The sequence below is a fragment of the Mugil cephalus genome, chromosome 7 (assembly GCF_022458985.1).
Source record: "Mugil cephalus isolate CIBA_MC_2020 chromosome 7, CIBA_Mcephalus_1.1, whole genome shotgun sequence".
In the NCBI taxonomy this organism is placed as follows: Eukaryota; Metazoa; Chordata; class Actinopteri; order Mugiliformes; family Mugilidae; genus Mugil; species Mugil cephalus.
Window position 1 is genome coordinate 21,490,126 of NC_061776.1, and position 17,554 is coordinate 21,507,679.

The 17,554-nt window shown below is 43.4% G+C and overlaps 1 protein-coding gene across 2 annotated transcripts in view; it reads left to right on the top strand.

Annotated features, from left to right (window-relative positions):
• Positions 1-665: 665 nt before the first annotated feature.
• The window catches only part of LOC125011151 (low-density lipoprotein receptor-related protein 8-like), an 85,217-nt gene continuing 68,328 nt past the window's right edge, over positions 666-17,554 (top strand). For both annotated transcript variants that reach the window (XM_047590190.1, XM_047590191.1), the window contains exons 1-2: positions 666-824; positions 1,423-1,539. In XM_047590190.1, coding sequence (XP_047446146.1) covers positions 758-824; positions 1,423-1,539 — 184 coding nt within the window. In that variant the 5' untranslated portion in view covers positions 666-757. The remainder of the gene's footprint in view (positions 825-1,422; positions 1,540-17,554) is intronic.

Below are 17,554 nucleotides of genomic sequence, written 5' to 3' on the forward strand. Positions count from 1 at the left end.
TAATTTTTTAATTTTCTTTTTTTATGAACTTCTAAATAAACTTGCTCTTACACTGCTGGCAGAATAAGTGAATCATTAACCATCTTGTGAGAATTTAATGTTCTGCTGGGAAACTTTTGGACCTAGTATTCATGTGGATGTTACCACCAACATGGTGTTGACCTGGCCTCCAAATTCACTAGATCAACTGATCAGTTATCTGTGGGATGATCCACAGGACCCCATAGGACCCAAAGGCAACAACAGTGTGTTACCAGACACCACAGGACACCCTCAGAAGACCCCATTCTCTGATGAGTCACAAGGGACACCTACACAATATTAGAAAGGTGATCATAATGTTATGCCAAATCTGTGTATGTTCAGTAATTCAGAACGTTGTATTTTGTTCTCATTCTGTTTTGAATGTTTGAAGTTCCTTTTTAGACTCACGAACATGGATTTAAATTAACGTATTTGTTTTTTGTGACACACATATTGTCATAAATTTCTATTCTATTCTATTCTATTCTATTCTATTCTATTCTATTCTATTCTATTCTATTCTATTCTATTCTATTCTATTCTATTCTAATATTATTCCATTCGATCGCTCTGCCCGCCCCCAGCTCTGTCGTCACGCTCCGTGCAGCCAATAGGGAGGGGGCGGGGCGTGTCCACGGCGGAGAAGCAGGCAGCGGCGTCGCAGCGCTACAACAAGAGCGGCTTTCGGGCTTTGTTTTGTGGATGTGAATGAGCTCCATCACCTCCTCCAGAAATGTGGACGGATATAAGGACATTGCTACTTTTTCATTTGTTCATCCTCAGGCTTCACCTCTCGGACGGTGAGTAGCCTGTGTATGTTTTTCTCTCCTCTAATGTAATAAATTGTAAAGCTTGTGTGTTAATGATGGGCTGATTGGAAGCGCTCCTGCTGGTCAGCGCGCCTGTGTGTCTGATACCAACGGGAAAAGCATTTTTTTCTTCTATTATACTATAGAATTGCATTTCCAGCATGTGGATGTGTGATAACGTGTTCTGGGAAGGCGTCACAGGGGGTAGAGGATGGGGAAAGCCTCTCCGTGTGTGTCATGTGTTTCCTTGCTGTGAGCATCCATACTGCATCAGAGGTAGTAGCTGTAGTAGACCAGACTGATTGAATCTTTGTCTTCACGTTTTGGTAAAGGGGCCTCCTCCTCCTCCTCCTCCTCCTCCTCCTCTGCTGCTCTCCTATAAAACTGATACATAAGTAGATCACTGAAAAGAAAAACATGACGCTCCCAGCGCCCGAGCCAATTGACCTGAATGAATGCTGAATATCAATTAGGCATTCATTTGCAAATGACAGTTGAACTACTAGCGGTGACTACTCCACCACATCCGTTTGTTGCTCATCCATCTGGACTCTCATTCCCCCTCTGTTTTTTTTCCTCCTTCTTCCAGCAACTGATGAGTGTGAGGATGGACAGTTTCAGTGCAACAACAAAAGGTGTATACCGACTATATGGAGGTGCGACGACGACGACGACTGCTCAGACAACAGCGATGAAGAAAACTGTCGTAAGTGTTCAGATTAGAGGAGAAACACATCAGGCTGTCACCTGTGAACGATTGCTGGCGTGGAACCTGTCAAATATGTGTCAAAACCAAGTCACTCAAGTTCCCACATAATTTTCTTGGCCAAAGCAAGATATTGAGTTAACATATGCACTAAAACATGAAAAAAAAAAGAAAAAAGAAAAGAAAACCCAGTGGCCTATTGTGATATCAATATTCAATTTCCTACCTATGCAGGTTTTAAAAAAGGTGTAAAAGATTTTTTTTGTAATTACCGCCATGTGGATTTCCTACCTGCAGCCATATCTAACAGCTGTTCATTAGGGCTAGAATATCTATGGGAGCTTCTACTGCTTAATGAGCCATATTTCCCCGTAATGTTTCCAGTTATGAAGAAGAAAAGACTCTTCTCCCCTAGGTGTCTCTGTCGTCCCCATGACATCATTTGATCTGTTTTCAGAATGGATTTGCCACTCTATTTGCATCTACTTCTTTATTTACCGTTGTTCAAACAGACTCAGAGTTCTTTTTAATGAAAACACAATTATTCTTTGAGAGATAATGTGCGTGCGTGTCTGTGTTTGCCTCGGGGCCAGGGCGCCCAGGTGATTTCATCTGTTCTGCTGCTATCTATAGAAAGCTCGACCTGCATGTTTGCCTAAAATGAGGGTTGATTGGGTGGAACTATTTTCCAATCATCTTCAAATGAAAAGCTGTCCAGGGGAAGAGACAGATTGCGCAGTGAATCGGTCCAGTGCACAAAGCTCTTGACAGGTACTCTGGATGTGTTGTTCTGTGTGGAAATAATAGAATTTGTCCTCTCCTTTTTGACTGTGAGCCAGTGGCCTATATTTGTGAAAGAGGCTGCCTGCGCCGAAAACCAGTGAAGTTGTGCCAAAGCTGAAGACGAGCTTCGTGCGTTTGCCGTGCAGCTATGTTCTTTTGTGTCTGGGTTAATTGTGGCTCGGGAGGAATTCCTGCTCTCCCAAACACGAGCACACGCGCTCTATTTCTCCCCCTACCTGTCTCTGCCGTCGCTCCTCTCTCCGTCTCCTACACACACAGACCTGTTGAGAGATGAACAGTTTTCAGCAGTGTCAAACCATTTCCCAAATTTTGCCTCATACATAAAGTAGCTCTTTCATAAATACAATGCAGCTCAACTTCATTAGACGCGAGAGCTAAAACTGCAAAATAGACAATAACGTAAAGTCATTATAGTGGCTTACATGTTAATGTATAATTATTACATTAAGTATGTTAAGGAAAAGCTCACAGACAGCAGCAACTTAAAACATTCCACCGTGGACATTACATTTTTAAATGGTCTTTTTCTTTTATTGTGAGCTGCAATGATCATATGAAAGTTAATATACAAAGTAAGTTGTTTAGTATTATTATTAGTAGTATTCTTAATTTCATTTTCTAGGCTGACAAAATGACTAGAAGTTTACTCGTTTACTGTTACCTTTCCTTTGCTGTGACATCCGTGTTTTCCCGGTCCTCTGGTGGAAATGAGAACAGATCCTGCACCCAGACATTAGAGAAGTGTCCATGAGCTTCAAGGAATTTCTAATTTCTAAACTCCTTGAAAGTATAAGCACTTATTCCATAAATCAGAGCCTTCGTGGTGTTGAACAGATCTTATTTTTAGTGACCCACTTTTTGCCAGGTACCTGTCCCTGGCATCTTTGCTGAGTCTGCCTCGGTTTAGTGTCCGCCCGTTTGTTTTCAGTTTTCCCCATTTTCTGTCTTCAGTCAAACCTCCTGTTACCGTCCAAAATGATGGCGAGGGCGTGTCATTCGTGTGACTGACGAAGACGGATCCAACCGTGTCATGTGGAGGTGTACCCTTTGTTTCTTTGTCTTGGACGCCAGTAGGATGTGTCCTCCGGCCTGTAAAAGGAAGCAGGTCATTCGGCTCATCTTTGCACCTTAAACATTCACGTGTCACTTCTCCAGCACAAACCTGATGTTTGGAGAAAATCTTAACTCCCTGAACCTTTATTTCCTCCGTATTTCCTTCGTGAATCAAATAGGAGATTTAGTAAGGGTTTATTATTTTCCATCAAGTGGAGCCTCTGACACATTTAGGGTTTGAGAAAAAAAAAACACTCCTCCTGAAAGCCTTGTGAGCCGAGACCGCTGTCAACCCCGCATCCAATGATTTTACTTGCCATTATATTGGAGAGTGGCCTTCACTGTGTTCCTCTCCTCGCTGCCTTGCAGGCTCTGTGTGGGCAGGCAGATACAGGGGCTGGTGACAGATCTGCCTCTGCATTGGGATCCTTGTAGTGCTGGACCACTGAGCGGCTGAGGGTGTCAGCTGTTAAACTCTGGCATGCTGTGTAGGTCCGTCAGTTTTTAATTAGCGCACCACTGTTAAAGCTATCCTCACAGGTTCCTTCGGTAAGCCCTCTTTCTATTTTGACGTCTGAAGTGGCTACAAGACATAAGACGGTCAGCGTAGTGCAGCGAAGCGTAAACCCGCGCAACATATGCCGCACAGGAGGAGAGCGTGGTGAGGATTTAGCTTGTACATACGGCAAATCCTGTGCGGGAATGACACAGTCTCTTGTTGACTGTGAAGTGGCCGAGGCCACGTTTTTGAAATGAAGTTTCTGAATGGCTGAGCGCAGGGTCTCGCTTTATGAATCTGCTTGTGTTCGAGATACATTATTTTACAGCACAATGACGAGCCACACAATCCGGGGACTGAATGCGCGCAGCGGAGCATGGTTTTAAAAATATGCTGACGGGCTGAAACCTCAGCCGCAGCTCCTTATTTGTCACACCAGTGTCACCTCATTCCTAACCTGCCTGCTGCTGCCGCCAGTTGAACCTCACGGAACAAGTGCTGAGCTCTTAAAACACTGTTATTCCTCTCGGCGGCGCTACGCCAGCCCCCACTCTGTTTCTCTTAACCCCATCCCCCACTCGTCCACCCCCAGACTGCGCTCCCATCCCTCTGTCCCTCCATCCACCCCACCATCCCCCATCGTCAAACTCTATTCCGCGCTGGACAGTTTCACATTCATACATGCATAATCGCGCTCATAAGTATGCGTGGGCACAAGTACGGACCACACGCATGCAAAGTCATGCATAAAGTTACGTGAATGTATATTAATGATCTTTTGTTTTGACAGTTACGCTGAAGCCGAACAGAAACTATATATTTTATTTATTTGCTGATTGCATAACTCCTCTGGTGTGGATGTGAAGCTAAGCCATGCTTCCTCTTACCTGTCTGGGGCTGACAGCAGTGGAGGCGACAAAAGAACCCTGGCTGAAAGTCGGATCTGTGGCGGCTCCGGCGCGAAGACGCCGTTCAACCCTCGCCCTGATTATAGTGCCGCATCACCCAGTTTCCATCTCTCCGCGTTGCCTTCAAAAACCAGAGTGTCCTCTCGTCTTTCTTCTCCTCCCGCGATGTGATAATGATCTGTTTCATCCGTGTTCATGAATTTAACATTTACACCTGCGGAGAGAGGTTTCACAGGGAATCGGGGAGCCTCAAAGGCTTCTTTTGTTTTCCTCTGTGATGAGGAGTCAGCAGCAACCTGTGGGCCTCGTCTCTTTGTGTTGCCGAATAAATCCGCGCGACTCCTTCATAGGCAATACTGACTTCTGAAACAACCGTCGCCCCTTCACACCTCCCACACTCATTGCTCATTTCTTTATCCCAAAGCCTCTAAGTGGTAGTAGTCTCCTCTGCTGCAGTGCTGAACACACTACATTTAAGTAATATAAGAAGTATCCCTGCACTCGAGATTTGCTCCCACTCAACAGCATTTAAACCTCAGTTGTTGTTTCTCTCCTGTAAAACCATTGAAATTTGAATGCAGGTTGCAGCCAGTTTTAAATGTTCTCCCTACTTTCTTGAACAGTCTATAAATATGTTATATATTATTATTATGTCACTTACACCTTTTGGTCTGAAAGTTACTGGTACATTCTTTTTTTCATTAATTCGTCCTCACAGTCGCTGTATTTAACTCTGCAACTTTTCTTTTATTTAAAAGGCGTCTGGTATTTATATGGTTTTTAAAGAAAGCAGGTATTTAGCGGTAATCGAACCATTGCAAGTCAAGTCAACGGTTATCCACATTTCATATTTCATGTCATCTTCTTTTTCCAAAAAAAGGCGACACAAATCTCCTCCTGATCTCTTAATGCTCGCATACAGGTGTGATCAGTGTCTCCAACAAACCTGCGTGTAACCAGTTTGGCCCAGTTGCCTCCGACAGTGTCTTCCCCCTCTCCGCTCTTTTCTGCACTTGTGTCAGCAACAGATTCCTACAAAAAAACCCTGAGTCAACAACTCTCTGCAGCCTTGTGATCCGTTTTCCGTTGGCACTGTTGGGTTTGCTGGTGCGGTCACAGCTCTACTTTTTTAGTACCTATTCCTCCGGAGAGTTGTTCCTCTCATAGTCCTGCACCCAGTCTAGTTTTACAGCAGCCTTTAAAATAATAAATAATAATAAAATAACTCCTGCTGCTTATACTTCGGGAAGCTGTTTATTCGCTTTTTAAGATCTGCTTGGAACAGTAAATGCATAATAATAATGCCATAACGCGTGATGTTCTGCTGAGGCTTCAGGACGACAGAGAGATGTGTTTTGGCTTATCAGAGCTCAAAGCACGCCTTGCTTTGTGCGCCTGTTCTTTGAAGGAATGTGTTTGACATCAGCGATGGCGTTTGTCAAGGCTGCTGACGACGAGGGGAGCTGAAGTGATAGAAAATGGGGGAAGAAGACTTTCCGACCTGCGTGATGAGCCGGGGACGTTGTTTGCGTTGTATCAGATTCTCCTCATAATCTCCACGGCTGTTGACAACTGTACGCAGCGTGGAGAGGATTATGTCTTGATCTCTCCACGCAACCAGCCTTGTTTTCTGTTTGGTCTGTTGCCAGTTCATGTTCTGTGAACTCACCAGCAGCCCACGGCCGTGGTAGTTAGTGTGACTTCTTTTAAAACATATAGATGAAATGGGTAAACAGAATTAGCATCTTTCGCCCATGAGCACCGTGAAAGTCTGTTTATAGTGTAAAAATCGATGAGTTGAAAAAGTCAAACTTGAATTCATTTCGCTCTGTTAAGTTGAGATATTTTACACTGTAAAGGAGGCGCATGAAGCACAGCCGCAGAGGGTACGTTCAGAAAGTTCAGAGTGGATAGATTGCAAGAAATCTATTGAGTTTGTTTTTAGACTAAAGAGCTGGGAGACTCGAGCTGGCATGGTGGTGGTGGTGAGTGGGCGGGCGGCGGGTGGCGTGATGAAGACAGTAGGGGCTGACTGGTTGTTGACTGGAGAGTTGGTCTAGTACAGGCTTGACACATGAGGAGACTGGACGGAAAAGATAATAATACTAAAATGATTACAAGAAGTAGGACAAGATCAGAGGACTGAGGCATTTTACCACATAAGGTGACATTACATTCTGGCAAGGAGAGCTGGAGAAACTGGGATTTACACCGCAGGGGATGATGAGTTACTGGACCTCATGCGTGCCAGCCACAGGTTGAGTGGGAGCGAGGGAGACGGAGCCAAGGACACAAAAACACGGAGAATGAGAGGGAGAGAGAGGATAGCAGGGGCCACGGCATCGCCTGCTGCTATTGTGCACATATTGCTGTTTTTAAGGATGATAACAGCTCACCCTGCTCATGGGTGTTGCCTGTTTCCTATTGTGTGCAAAATATGCCGACTTTCAGGATGCTGAGCAGAACACATAACAGCTGAAGGTTGATACAATACTAGCTTACGTTTTATTGTACAGTCACTTGCCAGTCCATTACGTACACTAATGGAAACAAAGGCATTTTAATATAACAGTCCCACACCAAATATACCTTCAGGACTGTTTCAATGTTCAGTTTAAGTTGAGAGGTGGCAATTCAGCTGGATTGTCATCTTGGAGGAGGTCGTTTGTGGATTTGAAACTGGACTGAATTAAACACTAGTGTTTCTGTTATTTAGCCTAGTCCACTGACTAACATAGGTTTGTTAAAATAATAGAAAAACGGGGCAACAAAACACAATACAATTCAAACCACAGCCTGTTTCCTGTACATACTGAGGATTCTATTGGAGAACATGGAAGTTAGCATGCTAGGCTAACTAGATACCATTTTTCAAGCTTGTCAGTTTAGCTTACTGACAATTGCATTTCCTCCAACTTAGTTGCTTGCATGCACCCTGCATTGTAGAGAGGAGAGGGTATAAATAGCATTAAAGTGTCTTTGGGTGTCATTTGCTGGACCCATGCTGTCACCCCAAATGATCAGGCTTTTAAACCTCGCTCAGAATCACAGTAATCTGCAATTACAGTATCATTGCCAGTTGGAATCAATTTATCGTCCTTGGTTGCTGCAGCCCAAATAGCTGCCCGAGTTAAAACAAGTCTCAGGGATATACTGTAACGTGCATACACTGGTTTCTTGGCAAATATGCCAAACCTTTAAATCAGCCTCTGGTCTGACAGCGAGAAACTGACTTGACATTTTCTCTCTGCATGCGTTTACTGCTGTGTCCATTTGCTGGCATCCGACGTGGTATATTTTGCTGAGGCCATTGCTTGGAAATATCCACATGTGCGTGCTTCTGTGTGACTGCATTTGTTTGCTCGCTGGCCCTACTGGCCTACTGCCCTGTCTCTGCGTGTCCCAAAGCCAGCTTGCCCTCAGTGATCATTAAGAAGTCTGCAGCTTCAATTGAGCTATTAACTCAGATTAGTGAGTGCCGTTACACAGAGTTGCAGAGAGAGAGGATGAGACGGAAAGAGAGGGAGAAAGAGGGAGAGGGAGGGATTAATGTGGGGGGAATAAAACATCACTCGGTTTCAGCCTCTTACTCTCAGCTGCCATGCATTTATCCCATATTCCACTTGACGTTGTAGTTCAACACCTCAATGGGGAAAAAATAAAAAAATAAAAAATGTTTTAATTATTTTGAAGATCACACCTCCCAGAAATCTTTATGCATTTCTCAAGAAAAAATGCAGATATTTCTCTGGAGACACTCTCTGCAGTTTGTCTTGCTTTGCGAAAAAAATATTCCTATTTCAGTTGCTACTGAAATACTGCAGAGGTAACAAAACAAAAGTGTTCAGCTGCACTGTAGTCTCTTCAGTCTGGTTTTTAATCAGAATAATCATCAATGCGGTCACAACGGAGGATACTCCTTTCACACTTTTAACTGTTCTGAAGTCTGTGTGGACGTTTTTGCCCTGTTAGTTGAGTTGTCATGAACTTGAGTCTTTGGGCAGACTTCTTTGTGTTCCGTTCTTAATTATTGAAGCTGTATTGATTGTCAATTAATGCTGCAAAATGCTGTCTCATATACGCACACCATTGCAGCAGTGTAGTAAATGTCAAGTAAAAACTGAGACTGGGGACATAAAGGGGTGGACAGGGAGGACAGTCTGTACTTACATCTCAAGACATTTGTTGGTTGTTCATTGCAGTGGTGATCCTAGGTTCTGGAGGGGCCCAAGCAAAGATGTATGTGCACTATCCGCCCTGTTCAGTTTAGTGAAATCTGTCACAGTGTAGATAGATTGTGGTGTTGGGGAGTACTGATACTGCACTAGCAAACGTTCATAGGAGTTTAGAGTTCACCGCCAAATATGTCTCCTTTTTTAATTTTTCCCCCTGGGCCTTAAACAATATTTCGGTTTGCCGTATTTCAGTAAGTTGAGACTTGAGCCAGTTACGTGATAACATGATGCCGCTGCACAACCCAGTAGTTTTAGTAGAAGTGATTCAGCAGTGAAATGAACCCAGGTTACCTTGAAAATCGATAAGACACATGCTGGCTGTTTGAGAGCGACTGCCTGCTGTGTGAACCCAGGCCTCGGGGCCACAGGCATCCAGGCAGACAGTGCCTTTCATCCACAATCACTGTCAGGAAAATAAAAAAGACAGACCCACACTGCAAGAACTGTGGCCGTTTGCAACTCATGACTCATTTCGACTGAAAAATGTCACTTCGCGTGACTCAACGGGCACGCTTGTGAGTCTTTGCCGACACCTCCAGGGAAGCTGGGATTGGCTGAGTGCGCCGTGAGTCTCACTTCGTGTCGATTTATCCGTTTGTGGATGAGTACACAAACTCACGACTCAACTACACAGGATATTATGCCTCCGTGAAGTCAAGCCAGGGTTACGCTGAGCGTGGTCGTGAATTTGGACTGATGAGCAAACAGCTGTGACACAGAAACCAAAGCCCTCAGTCTCTTTTTATTGCTGAATCTGTGTGGTTGGATGAGTTACGGGTGTCACCTAGGCTCACTCTTGCAACATTCACCTCCATTTGCCCAGCTATGTGGTGACTCATTACGTCGCCACCATCGCAGTGTTAAAAGCCTTGCTCGAAGACTGTTACTGCCTTGACACCATTCTGCCTGCCTACGTGTCTCCACCTGCCATGCGCCCATCAGACCATGTGAACATGTGGCAAATGCATTTGTTCTCAAAGGCAATGGGAGTGTTAAGACAAAGGAAAGAAGCAACTGTCCCCCATGAAGGCTGATAGTCTTCCAAAGGCATCGGCCATTGAAAATCTATGCTTTGCATCCACAGTTTGCTAATTTCTTCTCAGTGTAATCATGATATAGACTAATTGAACAGTTGGCAGTCGGATTAAGCTGATACTCTCAGTCAGCAAGCAATGACTGAAATGGAAAGTGGGTAGGATGTGCTGTGCCTGTGTAAAGGCCGGGGGTGTTCAATAATTCTATTTTCAATTAAACTGTTCATTATTCTGTTGAGGGACCAAATAATAATTTTGTCGGTGAAATCTCAGGGGAAAAAACAAACAACAAATATGTGCCGTCTTCAGATGTTTAGTTTCAGCCATTGACTGTACTGCGTATGAAGGTGGACTAACCGTCTGTCAGCCCTAAGTTTCCTCAAGACAACTTTTAAAGCTTTGAAGTTTAGTGGTTCCGCCCAGTGTGCAAATTTCAAAATGGGCAAGGAGTTCAAGTGTGAGTGGAGCTGAGGTCAGTGGGTAACACCTATAAAGAGCAACCTGTCAGAGCATCTACCTGTCACTTAAAATGGCCTTAATCTGCTTAATTGTGCATAAGGTCAAGCTTTAATACAATTTAAAAGGTTGATTATATCAATATTCAGCCCTGAACTGTTGTCGACAACTGAGAAATTAACCATCCGGACCCCATCAGCTTTGTGTGAGCATGTTCATTTCTGCTGTAAATGTGTGCACTTAACATGGGGCTCTGACTAACTTTTGGAGCCGGCCTCATTTGGCTAATGGCTATTTTTCGCTGCTGTTTCATTTTGCATTAACAACGGAAGTGGAATTTGCTTCTTTTCCTGCTCAATAAATAATATATATTCTGCAACAATGCTTGTAATCCTACGTTAAATGGAGATTTTATAGCATCTGAACGATGATAGCAACCATATCCCAATTTACTCAGTGGCAGCAGTAGTAGAGCTTTAAATGTGAGAAGCCTTGAGTTCATACTGACAAGGACTATCAAATGTTTCCACTTCAAAACAATCCCACCAATTAGCAGAACATGCGTTGCCTAATCAAAAGTCAGAAAATACAGACTCCCGATGCGTCTCTCTCTCTCGCTGTTCACTGTAGATCAAGACAAATGTGAAACTTTCTGACCAACACTGACACAATTTGTTAGCTGTGTGCAGAGCTCAGAGCCTGTAACGTTTTCACAGTCCTTGGCAGGCCTTTTCTTCAAAGTGTAAGCTGTCAAGCATGATACTTTCACTTGTGCCGAATCTAGATTTTAAAGCTGCAGCAGCACAATTAATTCAGTTACATTTTGTTTATATAGTGTAAGAACAATACAGATTGCCTCAAGGCCCTTTATAGAATTTGGCCGGAAACCCCCAGAACAAGCGCTAATGCTGCAGTTACGAGAAAAAACTCCCTTTAAACAGGAAGAATCCTTGAGCAGACGCCAGCTCATCGGGGCAGGGACAGAAAAAAATGAGGGTAGGAGGAACAGGATAAACATACATCTGTCTTATATACACTGATCAGGCATTATGTCCTAATATTGTGCAGGTCTCCCTTGTGCCTCCAAAACAGCTGTGGCTCATCAGAGAATGGACATGGGCCTTCTGAGGGTGTCCTGTGGTGTCTGGTAATATAATGTTGTTAGCGGGGGCCTCTGGGTCCTATGGGTTGAGGGGAGGGGGCTCTGTGGATCATTCCACAGATACTTGATCAGTTTGGGATCTAATGAATTTGGAGAACACCTTGTGCTGTTCCTCGTATTGTTTGAGTTGTTTCTAAACCGTTTGTCTTTGTCAGACTACACCCTGCTGGGGATGGCTGCTGCCATCAAAGAATGTTCTTGCTATGGGGTGGGGGTGTCTGGTCTGGTGTAGGTGGGTGCTACATGTTTAAGTAACATCGACATGAATGAATCCCAGGTCCAAAAGTTTCCCAACAGAACATGGTATTCTATTCTATTCACAAGACAGTCAATAGTGTTATTTACTTCTGCTGTGCTGGTTTTAATGATATGGCTGATTAGTATATATACATCCGAATAAATCATACTTGTAGAGTGTAATACTGATACAAGTACAAGATATAGCTGATAAATGTTACATGAGAGATTTAAAATTTATGAGTGATAATGACTGAAAGTTTGAATGAATTACATGTAGTTTACTCTGACTTGTTCTGTCCTTTGCGTGTAGAAATGGTTGTGTATGCAGAGAGAATAAAATCCTCCTTATGGTTTGTATATAAACCCACACTCCAAACACTGAAGCGAGAACTTCACTTTAAATTTGAAGAGAGGTTAGGTTTGCCATATGTTTATACGTTATCACAATGTAATCTGGGGTTTTTAATGGATTCCACCGAGCCCGTTCCCCAGGCTAGATCTCATATCAGAAAAGGTCAGCCGTGCCTGTTTTAATTTAGAAAGCCCATATTTAAATCATAGACCATATAACAATTTAATGCTTATTTAAGATTCAGCGTGGCGGTGTGTGTTAACTCCAAAGTTAGAAGCTTGGTATTGCAGAAGAAGTTTTCCTGGAAGTGGTGGGAAATGTTAGTTCGCTGATGAGTTGTGCCTGACCTTGTGTGCTTAGAGGAAGCATATTGTGATCAAAGCTCAGCAGCTAAGCTCTGCCTAGAGATAGATATGTTTTAAATGCATAGCCACTGGCAACTCCTGTCCACATGTACGCACACAGATACACACAAACAGGCACTCAAAGGCTGCACTCTAAGAGACACTCACTTTACACGCAGCAAACTATGGACTCGTTCACTGGTTTGTGTGCCCCTATTGTCTGTGAAAAAGGATGTAATCTTTTTTGACATGGATCACCAGAGAAAGGAGAACGAGAGCGATGGTGAGCGGAGAAAAATAAAAGGAGGCAGTTTGGATGCGAGCCAGGGAGGGTGCTGCTGCCGAGTGTGGGCCCGAGGGAGGAGGGAGGGATGAGGAGTGCTGCAGTCTCATTGATTTTGGAGTGGTTGTTTTGCGGTGTTATTGTTGTGATGCAGATCGGATAAAGTCCAACTGAAAAGATGGACAGCCAATTAGAATTCTTCCGTAGTCTAAGAGGTCAGTGTTGAGGTTGTGTTTTCTGTCGCGCGCTGCTCAATTTCCACAGAGTGGGGGGGCTTCAGCACGTATGCACTAAGGAGAGAAAACCAATAAGTAAAGAGGATAGATGATAGGAAGAATGAGGCTCTTCTAGCCTCTACTCTAGCCAGAATACCGAACAGCAACCATCTCATTTGGTCCGGATGAAATCAGAGCATCTTTGTGGGACATCTGCTCATCAACTCAACCAGCCAGACTTCTGAGAACACCTGGCATGTGTGCAGTTTTCCTTTTCATACTAACAATACTGTGTTGAGCACATTTCTATTGCGTTCTCATTCAAACTGTGATTAGCAAAAATAAAACATATATTCTTTAGTCAAAGCAAGCTACAATATCAAGCTACAGTAAAGTTACATAACCTAAGAGCAGAAGTCTGTAACCTGAATACAACTCAACCTTAACAAAAAATGTGTAGCTTAAAAATGGTGGTCTTGTGCAATATATCGCAAATCATATTATCACAATAATGTATCGTGATATGTATCGTATCGTGACGCTCTTGCCAATACACACCCCTGTTATCTACCATGTTGTACCTCGTCCAGTGTTAAGACTTGCAGCCTGCCTATAAAATCACTAATTTCCTTTTTATGTGTGGTTTACTGAGAAAAAAAAACACTTTTGTTCCTTCATTACAGTACCATGGTCCTACCTACATTACAATAGGAAGAAAACAGGAATGAAAAATGCCCCAGTGACTTTAATGAGATTATTTTACATCGTGAAACAATGAAACCACCTTGGTAATGATTTCATGCACGGGGTTCGTAAGTGACATTGTTGAGGTTAAGTATGCGCTAACTAATCCCAAAAGGTGTGAAAGACTTTGACATATTTACCAACGTGTCTTCGCACGCCAATGTTCCTGTACGTTTGAGAGACAATGCCAGCGTGGTTGCTTGATTAGGCGACCCAGTGCTGTGTGAAATCGTTTTTGTGTAGTGCCATTTTAGTCGTTACGAATGTAGACTGGCGCTGACGTAATGTTTCGCAGCCCATTAAAGCTTAAGACCTGGTGAAAATAGTTAACGATTCCCTCCGCTTCCCTCCTGTTATTCTGAACCTACGAGGTCAACTGAAATGCTACGTCTGCAGCGTGTGCGCTTTTAATGTATCCATCTCAGCTTAACATGCATGAAAAATACTGTCGGAAAGCGCATGACTGCTCATCAGCTTTCACAAACACTGTATGTCCAAGTAAACATACAGTGTAATTGTTCATATTGATACTGTATGCAGGTGAAGGAGATACATAGTCCTCCGCTGTGAGAAGACTAAGATCACTGCTTTGAGATAGAGTTGTGTCTTTTGAAAGTAATGTGTGGCTGGATTCGTATATTGGCAGCAAACATCCAAGCCTCTCGTAGCCTTGTGTTTCTCAAGGATTCAAGATGTATTCAGTACTAAGTTGTAAGCATTCACAGCTTATATCATGTACCCACCCTGTACCAAAGATGCGTTGTACTACCTTAGTACCATTCAGCAGCTCTGGTGGTGAGAGGGATCACTTCAGTCACAGTTTGGATAATCTGTTTCTGTGGTGGGTGGGCCAGTGGGTGATCGGTGGGCCCACACAAAGTATTAGCCCTCATGGGGCCCATCAGTAGCCATTTGTGACTTTGCCTGAACCCGGGAGAAACGGAAGACCGAGTTGCACATGCTCAGACTGAATATGCGCGCATGTTTGTGTTATGTTGGCGTGTGACTGTCAGGTTAGGTTGAACAGCAGCAGGGACTAAAATGTAAGTGTGTCTTAATTACATGCTCTTGTTACTGGGGGCACATTTTCTAGAACAAGAAATTTGACCCCAGGCAGTGTTACAGTTATGTTAATTTTCGTCTGCAGTGGGTAAATGTAAAATGTTCTCTCAGTGCATTGTCACAGCAATTTGAAAGCCCCAGTCTTCAGGCCAGTGAGGGTATTTCTGAAAATTTGGTCTGCAGCTGGCACATCGCTCCGTGCTGTGGGAGTAAAGTCTTTGCAAGAAGAAGAGAGAAGAAAGGAAAGGAGGCTCATTCTCTGCACAGGGTAAAAAGCTAATCTCCCAGTTCCCATTACAGCCTCCTGGTTGGTCGACAGACACTATAATCCAGTGTGGCACACATTTCCACATGTAGGAGTTACTGTGGGGTATAGGCTCTCCTAATGCATTTGCCTGCTGTGACATAGTGGAAACGCACTTTTTAACATTTATTCTGAACTCAGGATGCATTATGGAAGTCTAGTTGAAAGTGAAAAGAACTGCCATCAAGTGTTCTGTAGGCTTTTAAAGACTTTCAGAACAAGAAATATAATGACATGCAAACACTGTCATAGAGTCATTAATTAGAGTCTGAATGCATTTTTTTTTTTAAGAAAGTAGCCTTTAGCATAAATTGTAGATATTTGCTAAAATTCCAAAAACACTAGAAGAAGCGAGTGGTTTTGAATTTTATCCAGAAGATTAGGGGTCTTTAAAATGAAACACAGTGATGGCACCTTACACCTTCTGCTTGGGCTGATTGGAGGAGGAGAAGGTTGATTTAGCTGCTGGTATCACAGGCTGGTCTGTTACCAGCTATGTTCACAGATCGCTGTGTGACCTAGTTACACTTAGAAGGGGTAAGGTTAGATATGAACGTTGGAAAGTCGGATGGATCAAGAGCTTTTCTTCATCTGGCTTCTAGCAATGTGGCTACAGGGATTGACATAGTCAGGTGGTCTGCTGTTTGGCTGGAGGCGCTGATTTAAAATTTGGTTTTGGAATTGATCTGGCTTTGGTGAACACCCAACATCAAGCGCCATTGTGAGAGTGAGAGATGTCACAATGCAATGACCGGGGAGGCTAAAAAAAACTTACAGGTGAACACAGATGAGAGAGGGTAACTCCAAACCGAGCCTGCCAGAAAATAAGTCCAATCCAAGAAAATGCAAAAACCTAAGATCCTCAGAAAAGCCAAGACAGGTAAAACAAACAAACAAATAGAAACACCAGAAACCTAATGGATGAATTACTTGACATGTAGTAATAACCTAATGTTATTATGGTCCTAAAGTCTAAAGACAGTCGTGTTAGATTAATTGTTAATTGTGCATCAGAGTGTGAATGGTAGTTTTCCTCTCTGTGTTTGGCCCTGTGATGAACTGGCAACAGTCCAGAGCAAACCTAGTCTCTCTCCAAATGCCAGCTTGGACAGGACACCCCCAACAATCCCTACAGGATTGGTAGTGGATTTAATAGAAAGATAGATAGCCTGGTGATTGTAAGCATGTTAGCACGTGGGAGTTAGTTTTTCTTTCTGTTGTGTCTAATTACAGCTGCTGATATCATGACGACAGACCCTGGTCATAAAATTGTTCACATCACAAATCACAGAGTGACTGAACCATCGGCTCTTACACTGCAGACAGGCTGCATGCATTCTGTCAGTCAGCCTTAAGGATGAGTGATGGTCCTGGTCACTTGGTATCAGAGTTATAATTACTTTTGATGGATAATGATTGTCAAGAGGAGTGTCTCCTGTGTTTCAGCTGCAATGAAATTGAGAAATTGAGATTGTTCAAGTGAATGAGGAAATTGCTTTGGGACTCTCGTCATTAATTTCCTTTCATCTGATCGCTTAGCTGCTCAGACTCATTTGAGAGTCATACAAGAAAAAGTAAAAATTAAAAGCCATTGTGTCTTTGTGTCGACAGGGAGGTAAACGTGTCACATGGTGCTGGAAACTCACTGACGTTGTCTTCCACGGTCTCTCTAAAAAGTTCTCTCAATTGAGTCTTTAATCTTTGAACTACGCTGTTTTTCTAGGCTCCAGCTTTTTTGTAATTTCAAAACTATGTGTTTGGACAGTGATTCTAAAGACCTACACTTTGATCTACACAAGATTGTGGATTTGAACTGAACTGGGGAGAAAGTGGAATGCTGTGCAACTGAATATGTGCCTTAAGCAAGCTTCTGAATCCCCCACTGTGCCATTAGCAGATGATAGTAAATGACTGGATCTTTGTTGAACACCTGCAGGGTTAGTGCAGTTCGTGAAGCAAAGCATTGCTTGGAAAGAGTTTCCCCGAATCATTAAAGGTTAAAAAAAGGGAGTCTGATCGATACATCTCAGGAGGGGAGGAAAAGGTCTGGGTAGACGGCTACGATTGTGATAAGAAATACAAGACCTCACGACTCAATAACACACGGAAACCCCAGCCAAATGTTGTAAGCTCAGCAGGATATGTACGTTATGTTTAGCAGGATCTTGGTTTGAACTCCAGACTTCAGTCTGTGTCGTTTTAAGGCTGTGGGGAGAAGGAGCATCTGGCTGCTGTGTTGATTTGAAGTTATTTCAACTGAAGCGTGCAGGAGAAGGCTCAGGAGGGAAGAGCAGCAGTGAAGGTGTCAGCTGTTTGACTG